Genomic DNA, 12,893 nt, shown 5'->3' with positions numbered 1-12,893 from the left:
TGAGAGTGTTTGAGCAGCCTGGGAAAAATATTTCTTTTAACTGAGTTTATTCATCCAGTCCAGAATATACAAAAGGGGCCTAGTTAAGTCCTCTTTAATGGGCATGTAGTTTGTATTGTATAATTGGTCATACTTCTTTGTGATTTGAATACCTAAGTATTTAATAGACTTTGACAGCCACAATTGTAGAAAATGCTGACCATGGTTGGCTACTAAGGATAGTGGTGTTTACATCTCTGCATGTTAGTCATTATTTAGGTAACAGTGGAATACTCAGGAGTATTATTGAATGAGCTGTCTTTGCTGTGGGCAGCAAGGTGGCACATTGACTTGTGGACTGTGGTAAAGGGTTTGTTTACAACAGGCTGCTGTTTCTGTTGAGTTTGTATGTTCTCATATTTGTGTGGGGTTCCCCTGGGTACTCTAGCTTACTCCCACAAAACCAAAAATATACTAGTAAGTTATTAATTAACCCTAGTGTGTATATGTGGCAGCAAATATTGATTATAAGCAGCACTGCAGCAGTGACTGATGTGAATGACCACCGTAAAGCGCAGCATAATTCATGTGCGCTATATAAATGATTGTGATTACGTAGTGCTCAGAGCGTACTCACTGAGCTACTGGGAAACATCTTGTGGCACCCACAGGAGCCAACTGAGCTCAGTCTCACAGAGTATTATAACACGTCACAAAGCAATCGGCACTGTTTTATAGCTGATGTTTCTTTGTGTGTTAATTTTGGATAGTTATAAATGAATGGTGATCTCTGACCTTGTGGCTTTATAGTCCCCTCCATCTATTGGTATCTGATAGCTGTAAATATGAGGTATGACAGTGTCTTTCTTCTTGTAGATGGTTGGACGACATTTATATTCTGGGAGTGTGGACCGGACGGCAAAATGCTGGTTGTCTGACACTGGTGAATGTGCCCGGACCTACAAATCTCACAAACACAGCGTTAGCACTTTGAAATACCATGCCGGGACATGTAAGTCACTTTTTCTGTTCCCTGTCTGTTGTTATGCCATTATCTTCACAATCCGCAGGCTACTGTAAAATCCATGTAAAGTTGTGTACGCTGTGTTTCTGGTAGGAAGAAAATATAAATCTTGTGTTAAATATGACTTAAGTAGCAGCTTTCTCACAAGAGAGCTTCACCATGGAACAAATACATGACTGCGGAGAGTATACAGATATGTACTCATGCACTATAGCACCAAACATGCTACAGAACTTGGCACGGCTCACTCTTGGTGGATGTCTCACTTTGCATGACGTATTGAGGCTAGCTGTATGAGGACACATCAGTATGTACCTTTCACCATACTAAACATACATACATACATACGTACCAGGATCACTGTGGCTGACTCGCTCCACTCTTCCCAGTAATACAGGGACATTCCTAGTGTACATATCCTGGTAGTCTCAGAGGTAGGGCAGGACCAGCACCTAACCCTAAACAAGTTAAATATGCCTGATCTGCAGGGATGCCTAGGGTCCAGTCACATAGTTATCACATCCGTAAGCTCTCCATAGTCATTGTGCAACAAATGTGCCCTCGCCTCCTGCATCTGACATATTTTTGTGTGAGTCATGTCCTGAGTGTAGTCATCACTGAAGTGGAGACATCATGGAAGTTATGATTACATCCTTTAGTAGAGTGTGTCTGTATCTATAGTTTAGGCATAGTCCATCGTGAATAGCGAATATCATCACGGCAAAGACAGCTGTGACTAAGATAATAGCTACTATTCAGTAGCAGAACCACATTTCCCACCTCGGACTGAGACCCTGAGGTCTTCCTTCTCAGCATGCTCAGTAAATTAAATGCACATGTACTGTAGGAGCACCTGTTAGTGGGCCCAGAAGATAGAAAACTCAGGCTAAATATATTGGGCTCACTGTAACGGCCTCTTGCTGGGTCAATAGCTATAAATGTCAAGGAATAACACCTCCAACAGAAGGAAAGCTATTGGCCGTATACTTTCCTCTGTCAACTGAATGAAAAAACACGAATGATAAAGATTCAATGATGGTGTAAAAATTGTCATCAACTCTTGCCGGTATTTATTACCGTAATTCACCTAGATCAGCCAACACTGGAGGGTCAGAAGAAGGGCCATCTTAACGTATGGGCACACTAGGCAGCTGCCCACGGCCTCACGATTCTTGGGGCCTTCAAGCAGTGACAGGCTGGTGCTTCCAGAGCTTCTTGTGAGGCAGGTAGAGAATGCTACCCAGCCACTCTGGTTCTGATTGTGCATATACACCGTCAATGTGGGCAGGCGGAATTCTCTACTTGCCTTCCAACCTGCAGCCAGACAGTGAATGGCTGTGAGCATGCTGATTAGTAGATGGCTGGTGCTATCCACCAATTAGACTGTTGACAGCCATTAACTGTATGGAAGCTTGTGGAGAAGTTATGATATTTTTTTAATTTATTCTCATGAATGGGTGGATAGGGACCCCAGTGCATTGCTTTGCCCAGGGCCTACAATGCTGTTAGACGGCCCTGGACAGAAGGCAAGCTATCAATCAACACCCCCAGCCCATGAATAGCAGCCCCACGGTAGCATCTAATTCTTGGTAGCAGTAGCAGCAGACACCTTTGCCCTGCAGAGGACCCTCTCCATAAAAAAAAAAACCAAACACAAAGGAAAATATTGATCCACAACAAAGCATAAACACCTGCCTGCATGTGTTGTCTGCTGTCTTCACCTGCGTCCGGCAAACTTCTCCTCATACCTTGAATGCTGTAGGAATAACTATGAAATTCAGAATTATGCATAACATTAGCATTAGGGTAAGGTTTAGGGGTTATTATTTAGGGTTAGTGTTAGGGGTTAGCATTAGGGTTAGGGCTTAGTGTTAGTGGTTACGGTTAGGTATAGACTTACCTGAAAACCACATTATCAACCTTTCATCAGTGTCGCCATGAAGAATCTGTCGACATCCACTGCCGCCATGACCATGACAGCATTCTCATGAAGACAAAATATACTAAACCTGTATGGAACTACAGTACAAGCATACAAAAGATACCGTCCAAACCCACATAGCATGGGATATCTCTCCACTGTGGCTGCTTACATTACTGACCGCCTGCATTGATTCATATAGAAATAGTGTATAACATAAATCTATAAATAATATTATCCAACATAATCCCTAGTTTCACACAACTTGCTTCATAGCCAGCCTTGGTTGAATATAACCAGCATGCAATAAATTTCCACACTGTAATTGCATACATATGTAGCTGCCATCTTTGCTTAATGATAATAGCATGTGACATAAATCTCTGCATGCATTGCCAGTAGTAATACATATGACCTAATCCCTTCCTCACTGCCAGCGTTGATTATGTGTCCAGTTCATAAATTGCTACACAGCACCCTGCTCAATGCCAGCATTAATAAACTGTAGATAGCCTGTGCCACAGCTCTCTCTACTGGTATAGCAGGTTTTGGGGCAGTAAAGTGTAGGAACAATTAGTTATGTAGAGGGTGGTAGGTGGCATTGTTGAGAGGTTGGTTCCGCATTCAGGGATAGATGTATGAAACGGCATTATGGGGAAGAAGTGGTATCAGTGCGCGTTATGTGTGCTGATACCGCTTCTCCCCATGTATGACTGCGGCAGTGTGTGCTACATGGCGGAGGTGCTATGCGCCCCTGTAATTGTCCACGTTGTCATCTTTAAATGTGCCACCCAATGTGCGAACTGTTAGTGGCACTAACCATTCCAACCACTGCAGCTATCAGTTTCACAGCTGCAGTTATCGTTACCCCATTACTGCCGGCTCCAGGCTGCACGGGAGATCCACACATAGTGTGTGTGGATCAAGGCACCACTCGAGGGCACTTGAATAAAAAGGAGTCGCATCACCCATTAGTGGTTAGTTCTAAAGGCTGTTTTAGCATGGCGTCGGGCCCTGCCCGGTTTAAAAATGACAAAATGCGTTTTGCCCTGTTAGAAGTGTCCTGCTAAAACAGCCTGCGATGTGCCTTTCCCACCAGCGGGAATTTTACTAAAACTGAAACGTTGATCACGACTTAAGAGTCATGTCCGTTTATTAACCTGTGATTTCAAAGTCTGGAGTGCCGCACCTATACTATCTCTATGTACCGCATTGGCAAGTGAGGGCACCGGGCGCAGTTATTTACATTGCTTTTCTGGAATGCCGGACTTCTACTCTCTCTCTCTCTCTCTCTCTCTCTCTCTCTCTCTCTCTCTCTCTCTCTCTCTCTATATATATATATATATATATATATATATATATATATATAAATGACACAGCAGAGGAAGGGATTCATTCTGTATACAGCAGTCAGGGTCCGGGGCAGCCAGTGCTTGCTAACACTTTCCTCCTCACACAGGTAAACAGTACACTGGCCCCCTCACTCCTCATTGTGATGGTCAGTCATGGCATGTAAGGAAGGTTATAGAGTGCAGGGTGAGAAGATAGAGGCGCTATGCAGTGCCCGCATCCACCCCAGCCGGTAACCTGTAATAGCCCTGTCTCTTTTTTACCTCCCCTCCTCCAGTCTCTTCTGTATCGTTTGGGCAGCTCCTGCTGCCGCTGCCTCCGTGGATCTCCTCCGCCCGGCTCCCGCACACACAATCCCGATTTTGGCGCTGTACAATCCGAATTTGTGGGGACTGGTCACCAGGGGCATTGACGATGCTGCAGGCACTGGGGGAGAGGGAGGGGGCGCACAGCCGCACAGTGGAAGAAGAGGAACAGCTGCAGCGGTTCCACCACCAATTACAGTGCACTGCTGTGGCTCCCGAGTCCCCCTCCCTCAACGTCCTTCTCCCCTGCCTCCGGCGCTGCTGCTCCTCTCTAGCGGCTTGTAATGAGTCCGTTTGACTCATTACAATGCCGCTGAGTAAAGTCACGGGGGATGCGGCCAGTTGCACCCCCAGGGCAACTGCGCAGTGTGCCAGGCACACACGTAGTTATGACTCTGATTATATGGGTAAATTAAATTAGCCCCAAAGCCAACACTTATTGGCCATTTTAAACCGTTACCCACTGAGGTCCCAAAACCAAATTCCAGATAAGTGCCATTTTTTCGCAACCGCGAATGTGAAAACACATAGGCCCGGGAACTTATCCTAGATCCTGTGTGTTTTCCCCCGAAAATGGGCATTATTTATTTTTAAGCCAAAAAAACAAACAAAAAAAACCCCACCAAGGTTTCATTGAATTGGCCGGGAAAAAAAAATTGGGCAGAAATTTGGCAGTAAACACCCCCCCCCCCCCTTTTTTTTTTTTGCGCACAAACTTTGGAATTCCCCCCTATGTGGGAACCAGTATGAAATAATAATAATAAATAATGTTCCAAAAGACAAAGCAAAATGTCCTTGTCATAGAGCAAGCTACTTACAAAATATTCATATTACATTGTAAATCACATATTGTCCCAAGTATATAAAGAAGTGTAGTCAAACACGGATGTTCTAAAACATTGCCTATTATGCATTTGCTCCTCGTGCTGCCAAAACAGCACTGACCCACTAAGGCATGGACTCTGCAAGACCTGTGAAGGTGTCCTGTAGTATCTGGAATGTTACGAGCAAATCCTTAATCTCCTGTAAATTGCGATGTGAAACGACTGCACATTGGACTTGTAGCTCAATCACATACCACAGACGCCCCATTGGATTGTGATCTGATGTTTGTGGAGGCCAGGGCAGCACCCTGAATACTTTATCATATTCCTCAATCCATTTCTTCCCACAATGTGTCCTGATGTCATCTCCTCCATATGTAAACAATGCAAACGCATCCGGCTGTCTATGTGATGTAGTAGTAAACGATATTTATTGGGCCAGACACTCTTCATTGATTGAAGGTTCTGTTCCAACACTTTTGTGTACGTTTCACGATGGGTCGGGGTTAATGTGGTCATTCTGACTGGCCTGGGGCCACGCAGCCCCATACAAAGCAGGTTTAACAGAATGTGTTGTGACACATTACTCTCGTCACCATCATTAACATTTTCTCTGACGTCCTAGTGGATGCTGGGGACTCCGTAAGGACCATGGGGAATAGTCGGCTCCGCAGGAGACTGGGCACATCTAAGAAAGATTTAGGACTATATGGTGTGCACTGGCTCCTCCCCCTATGACCCTCCTCCAAGCCTCAGTTAGATTTCTGTGCCCGGCTGAGCTGGATGCACACTAGGGGCTCTCCCGAGCTCCTAGAAGAAAGTATAGTTTAGGTTTTTTATTTTCAGTGAGACCTGCTGGCAACAGGCTCACTGCAACGAGGGACTAAGGGGAGAAGAAGCGAACCTACCTAAGTGGTGGTAGCTTGGGCTTCTTAGGCTACTGGACACCATTAGCTCCAGAGGGATCGAACACAGGACCCGACCTCGTCGTCCGTTCCCGGAGCCGCGCCGCCGTCCCCCTTACTGAGCCAGAAACAAGAAGGTGGTCCGGAAAATCGGCGGCTGAAGACTTCTGTCTTCTCCAAGGTAGCGCACAGTACTGCAGCTGTGCGCCATTGCTCCTCATGCACACCACACACTGCGGTCACTGATGGGTGCAGGGCGCTGGGGGGGCGCCCTGAGCAGCAATAATAACACCTTGGCTGGCAAAACTAACACCATATATAGCCCCAGAGGCTATATAGGTGTATATTAACCCCTGCCAGAAACGATAAAATAGCGGGAGAAAGCCCGCCGAAAAAGGGGCGGAGCCAACTCCCTCAGCACACTTGCGCCATTATTCCCTCACAGCTTCGCTGGAAGGAAGCTCCCTGGCTCTCCCCTGCAGTCCTGCACTACAGAAAGGGTAAAAAAGAGAGGGGGGGGCACAATTTAGGCGCAGTATATATATATATTATAGGCAGCTATACGGGAAAACACTCTGTATAGTGATATCCCTGTGTTATATAGCGCCCTGGTGTGTGCTGGCATACTCTCCCTCTGTCTCCCCAAAGGGCTTTGTGGGGTCCTGTCCTCTGTAAGAGCATTCCCTGTGTGTCTGCTGTGTGTCGGTACTGCTGTGTCGACATGTATGATGAGGATAATGATGTGGAGGCGGAGCAAATGCCTGTGAATGTGATGTCACCCCCTGTGGGGTCGACACCAGTGTGGATGGACTTATGGAAGGAATTACGTGACAGTGTCAGCTCCTTACATAAAAGGTTTGACGACATAGGACAGCCGGCTACTCAGCTTGTGCCTGTCTCAAATGTCATCAGGGGCTATAAAACGCCCGCTACCTCAGATGACAGATACAGATGTCGACACGGATACCGACTCCAGTGTCGACGATGATGAGACGAGTGTACCCTCCAATAGATCCACCCGTTATATGATTGAGGCTATGAAAAATGTTTTACACATTTCTGATGATACCCCAGGTACCACAAAAAAGGGTATTATGTTTGGTGAGAAAAAACTACCAGTAGTTTTTCCTGCATCTGACTAATTAAATGAGGTGTGTGAGGAAGCGTGGACTTCCCCAGATAAGAAATTGATCATTTCTAAACGGTTAATGGCTGCGTACCCTTTCCCGCCAGAGGATAGGTCACGCTGGGAAACACCCCCTAGGGTAGATAAAGCATTGACACGCTTATCAAAGAACGTGGCACTACCGTCTCCGGATACGGCCGTCCTAAAAGAACCTGCTGATAGAAAGCTGGAAAGTACCCTAAAAGCTATATACACACACACTGGCATTATATTGAAACCCGTTATTGCATCAGCTTGGATGTGCAGTGCTGCTGCTGCGTGGTCAGACTCCCTGTCGGAAAACATTGATACCATGGATAGGGACAATATTTTGCTTACGATTGACCATATAAAAGACGCGGTCTTATACATGCGTGATGCACAGAGGGATATTTGCCGGCTGGCATCAAAAATAAGCGCTATGTCCATTGCCGCCAGACGGGTGTTATGGACTAGGCAATGGTCAGGTGATGCCGACTCCAAGCGGCACATGGAAGTTTTACCCTATAAAGGGGCGGAACTTTTTGGGGAAGGTCTTTCAGACCTCGTTTCCACAGCTACTGCTGGGAAATCGACTTTTTTGCCACAGGCTACCCCACAGCAAAAGAAAGCACCGTATTATCAGGTACAGTCCTTTCGGCCCCAGAAAAATAAGCGGGCTAGAGGTTCATCCTTTCTGCCGAGGGGCAGAGGAAGGGGGAAAAAGCTGCAGCACACAGCTAGTTCCCAGGAGCAGAAGTCCTCCCCTGCGTCCGGTAAGTCCACAGCATGACGCTGGGGCTGCTCAGGCGGAATCGGGAACGGTGGGGGCACGTCTCAGGATTTTCAGCGCACAGTGGGCTCTCTCACAAGTGGATCCCTGGGTCCTTCAAGTAGTATCTCAGGGGTACAGGCTGGAATTCGAGACGTCTCCCCCCCGCCGTTTCCTAAAATCTGCCTTGCCGGCAACTCCCTCTGCCAGGGAGGCAGTGTTGGTGGCTATTCAAAAACTGTATTCACAGAAAGTGATCGTCAAGGTACCCCTCCTTCAGCAAGGAAAGGGTTACTACTCCACAATGTTTGTGGTACCGAAACCGGACGGTTCGGTGAGACCCATCTTAAATTTAAAAACCTTGAACACTTATATCAAAAGGTTCAAGTTCAAGATGGAATCGCTCAGGGCGGTTATTGCGAGCCTGGAGGAGGGGGATTACATGGTATCCCTGGACATCAAGGATGCGTACCTGCATGTCCCCATTTACCCTCCGCACCAGGAGTACCTCAGATTTGTGGTACAGGACTGTCACTATCAGTTCCAGACGCTGCCGTTTGGGTTATCCACGGCACCGAGGGTCTTTACCAAGGTAATGGCCGAAATGATGATACTCCTTCGCAAGAAGGGAGTTTTGATTATCCCGTACTTGGACGATCTCCTGATAAAGGCGAGGTCCAAAGAACAGTTGATAGCGGGGGTGGCACTTTCTCAGGAAGTGCTACAACAGCACGGCTGGATTCTAAACATTCCAAAGTCACAGCTGGTCCCGACGACACGTCTTCTGTTCCTGGGAATGATTCTGGACACAGACCAGAAAAGAGTGTTTCTTCCACTGGAAAAAGCCGAGGAATTGTCATCTCTGGTCAGAGACATCCTAAAACCAGGAAAAGTGTCGGTACATCAATGCACACGAGTCCTGGGAAAAATGGTAGCTTCGTACGAAGCAATTCCATTCGGAAGGTTCCACGCAAGGACGTTCCAGTGGGACCTGTTGGACAAATGGTCCGGGTCCCATCTCCAGATGCAACAGCGGATAACCCTATCGGCCAGAACCAGGGTGTCGCTGCTGTGGTGGCTGCAGAGAGCTCATCTACTAGAGGGCAGCAGATTCGGAATACAGGACTGGGTCCTGGGGACCACGGATGCCAGCCTTCGGGGCTCGGGGGCAGTCACAAAGGGAAGAAATTTCCAAGGACTGTGGTCAAATCAGGAGATTTCTCTTCACATAAATATCCTGGAGCTAAGGGCCATTTACAATGCCCTAAGCCAGGCAAGACCCCTGCTTCAAAACCAGCCGGTACTGATCCAGTCAGACAACATCACGGCGGTCGCCCATGTAAACAGACAGGGCGGCACGAGAAGCAGGATGGCGATGGCAGAAGCCACAAGGATTCTCAGATGGGCAGAGAATCATGTGTTAGCACTGACGGCAGTGTTCATTCCGGGAGTGGACAGACTTCCTCAGCAGGCACGACCTCCACCCGGGAGAATGGGGACTTCATCCAGAAGTCTTCCAAATGCTGGTCAACCGGTGGGAAAAACCACAGGTAGACATGATGGCGTCCCGCCTCAACAAGAAGTTGAAAAGATATTGCGCCCAGTCAAGAGACCCTCAGGCGATAGCGGTGGACGCTCTAGTGACACCATGGGTGTACCAGTCGGTTTATGTGTTTCCTCCTCTACCTCTCATACCCAAGGTACTGAGAATAATAAGAAGGCGAGGAGTGAAAACCATACTCGTGGTTCCGGATTGGTCAAGAAGAGCTTGGTACCCGGAATTTCAAGAGATGCTTACAGAGGACCCTTGGCCTCTGCCGCTCAGACAAGACCTGCTGCAGCAGGGACCCTGTCTGTTCCAAGACTTACCGCGGCTGCGTTTGACGGCATGGCGGTTGAACACCGGATCCTGAAGGAAAAGGGTATTCCGGAGGAAGTCATCCCTACCCTGATCAAAGCCAGGAAGGATGTCACCGCAAGACATTATCACCGCATTTGGCGAAAATATGTTGCTTGGTGTGAGGCCATGAAGGCCCCGACGGAGGAATTTCAACTGGGTCGATTCCTGCAAGCAGGGGTGACGTTGGGCCTCAAATTGGGGTCCATAAAGGTCCAGATTTCGGCTCTGTCGATTTTCTTCCAAAAAGAACTGGCTTCACTACCCGAAGTTCAGACTTTTGTCAAAGGAGTACTGCATATTCAGCCTCCTTTTGTGCCCCCAGTGGCACCTTGGGATCTCAATGTGGTTTTGGCATTCCTGAAATCACATTGGTTCGAACCACTTAAGACTGTGGATTTAAAATATCTCACGTGGAAAGTGGTCATGCTGTTGGCCTTGGCGTCGGCCAGGCGGGTTTCAGAATTGGCGGCTTTGTCTTGTAAAAGCCCTTATCTGATTTTCCATATGGATAGGGCAGAATTGAGGACTCGTCCTCCGTTTCTCCCAAAGGTGGTCTCAGCTATTCACTTGAACCAACCTATTGTGGTGCCTGCGGCTACTAGGGACTTGGAGGATTCCAAGTTGCTGGACGTAGTCAGGGCCCTAAAAATTTATATTTCCAGGACGGCTGGAGTCAGAAAGACTGACTCGCTGTTTATCCTGTATGCACCCGCTAAGCTGGGTGCTCCTGCTTCTAAGCAGTCTATTGCGCGCTGGATTTGTAGCACTATTCAGCTGGCGCATTCTGCGGTAGGCTTACCGCAGCCTAAATCTGTAAAAGCCCATTCCACACGGAAGGTGGGCTCATCTTGGGCGGCTGCCCGAGGGGTCTCGGCTTTACAACTTTGCCGAGCAGCTACTTGGTCGGGGGCAAACACGTTTGCAAAATTCTACAAATTTGATACCCTGGCTGAGGAGGACCTGGAATTCTCTCATTCGGTGCTGCAGAGTCATCCGCACTCTCCCGCCCGTTTGGGAGCTTTGGTATAATCTCCATGGTCCTTACGGAGTCCCCAGCATCCACTAGGACGTCAGAGAAAATAAGAATTTACTCACCGGTAATTCTATTTCTCGTAGTCCGTAGTGGATGCTGGGCGCCCATCCCAAGTGCGGATTGTCTGCAATACCTGTACATAGTTATTGTTACAAAAATCGGGTTTTGTTGTGAGCCATCTCTTCAGAGGCTCCATTTGTTATCATACTGTTAACCGGGGTTCCTATCACGTGTTATATGGTGTGATTGGTGTGGCTGGTATGAGTCTTACCCGGGATTCAAAAATCCTTCCTTATTGTGTCAGCTCTTCCGGGCACAGTTCCTAACTGAGGCTTGGAGGAGGGTCATAGGGGGAGGAGCCAGTGCACACCAGATAGTCCTAAATCTTTCTTAGATGTGCCCAGTCTCCTGCGGAGCCGTCTATTCCCCATGGTCCTTACGGAGTCCCCAGCATCCACTACGGACTACGAGAAATAGAATTACCGGTGAGTAAATTCTTATTTTCTGTGACTTGTGCCACAGCAGCCCTTCTGTTGGTTCATAATAGGCAGGATAGCCTTTATTGATCTCTTACATCGTGGATCTTGGCTGCAGAACAACCTGTGGTTTTTCTGTCCTCTGATCACTGTTGCTAGGTACCACGGCTGACCTTGACCATCCCACAAACCTTACCATTTGCCATTTTCGAAATAATGTCCATAATGATTTGGCCCTTATTAAAGTCACTCAGGTATTTTCACCTGCCCATATCCTGGGTCATTGGTGTCCTGCGCTTTATTACACATCATGGAGAGGATCAGTCTTCATGTTGTAATGAATGATCGGGGTAAATTTACTAAGGTGGGAGTTTTTTTTTATAACTGGTTATGTTGCTCATAGCAACCAATCAGAATCTACTTAACATTTATGTAGCTGCTTCTTTAAGATAATAGATTCTGATTGGTTGCTATGGGCAAAAACTTCCACCTTAGTAAATTTACCCTGTGCTCTCCAACTTGTTTGGAATGTCCTCACTTTTCCATGTGTAATTAAAGGCCAACATGTAGCCAATTAAATCATTGTAATGTTCACCGCAGTCTATTCCAGTGAGTGTGCTCATCCACTTGGCAACTACGGTATACACCATTAATAAATGAGTGCAATACAGGGGTAGTGTTCTAATGGTGGGGGAGGCATGGCAGCAGGAGAGATGTCACAGACATAGCGTTCCATAGTGGCAGTTTTTCCTTCAGGGACACAAAAAGATGGTAGGGATTACTAACTCATGAGCAATCCACATAAAGCTGCCCATGGGAGAAGCAGCGGGTCCGGAGATCTACATTTTCTCCTACGACTTGTTGATCGTCGTAGCAAAGCAGATGCTTACAGGAAAATGGTCAAGCGTATGTTTTGTCCTTTATTGCGCCTCTCCGATGTCACATCGAGATCATAAATACCTCCGATTCTTTCTAGGTCACTGTGCTATACTATAGTGAAAATGCAATCCAAATTCATCCAGTATATCTTGCGTGATGCCGGAATAGACAGACAGACAGACAAAATTTCCAATTAGTATTTTTTTTTTGTCTCCGTAGTTCGTAAACAGTCCCTAGAAGTATATTTCTCCTAAAAAATCTCTGTGCAGAAACCATCCTTATAGTTTTATTATATGTATAGGTAACCAGATAAGAGACTTATGAAGTACATCTTATGCTGTAAACATTTGTCTGGAATTGACAATACAGGCTTGTCTCGGG

The 12,893-nt window shown here is 47.0% G+C and overlaps 1 protein-coding gene across 3 annotated transcripts in view; it reads left to right on the top strand.

The window, feature by feature from the left end:
- Positions 1 to 12,893, top strand: part of WDR86 (WD repeat domain 86) — a 237,680-nt gene that overhangs the window by 191,152 nt on the left and 33,635 nt on the right. For all 3 annotated transcript variants that reach the window (XM_063921844.1, XM_063921845.1, XM_063921846.1), the window contains one exon: positions 856 to 991. In XM_063921844.1, coding sequence (XP_063777914.1) covers positions 856 to 991 — 136 coding nt within the window. The remainder of the gene's footprint in view (positions 1 to 855; positions 992 to 12,893) is intronic.

The sequence above is a fragment of the Pseudophryne corroboree genome, chromosome 5 (assembly GCF_028390025.1).
Source record: "Pseudophryne corroboree isolate aPseCor3 chromosome 5, aPseCor3.hap2, whole genome shotgun sequence".
Classification (NCBI taxonomy): domain Eukaryota; kingdom Metazoa; phylum Chordata; class Amphibia; order Anura; family Myobatrachidae; genus Pseudophryne; species Pseudophryne corroboree.
The sequence above is the reverse complement of the archived record's forward strand: the minus strand, read 5'-3'. Positions and strand labels throughout refer to the sequence as shown.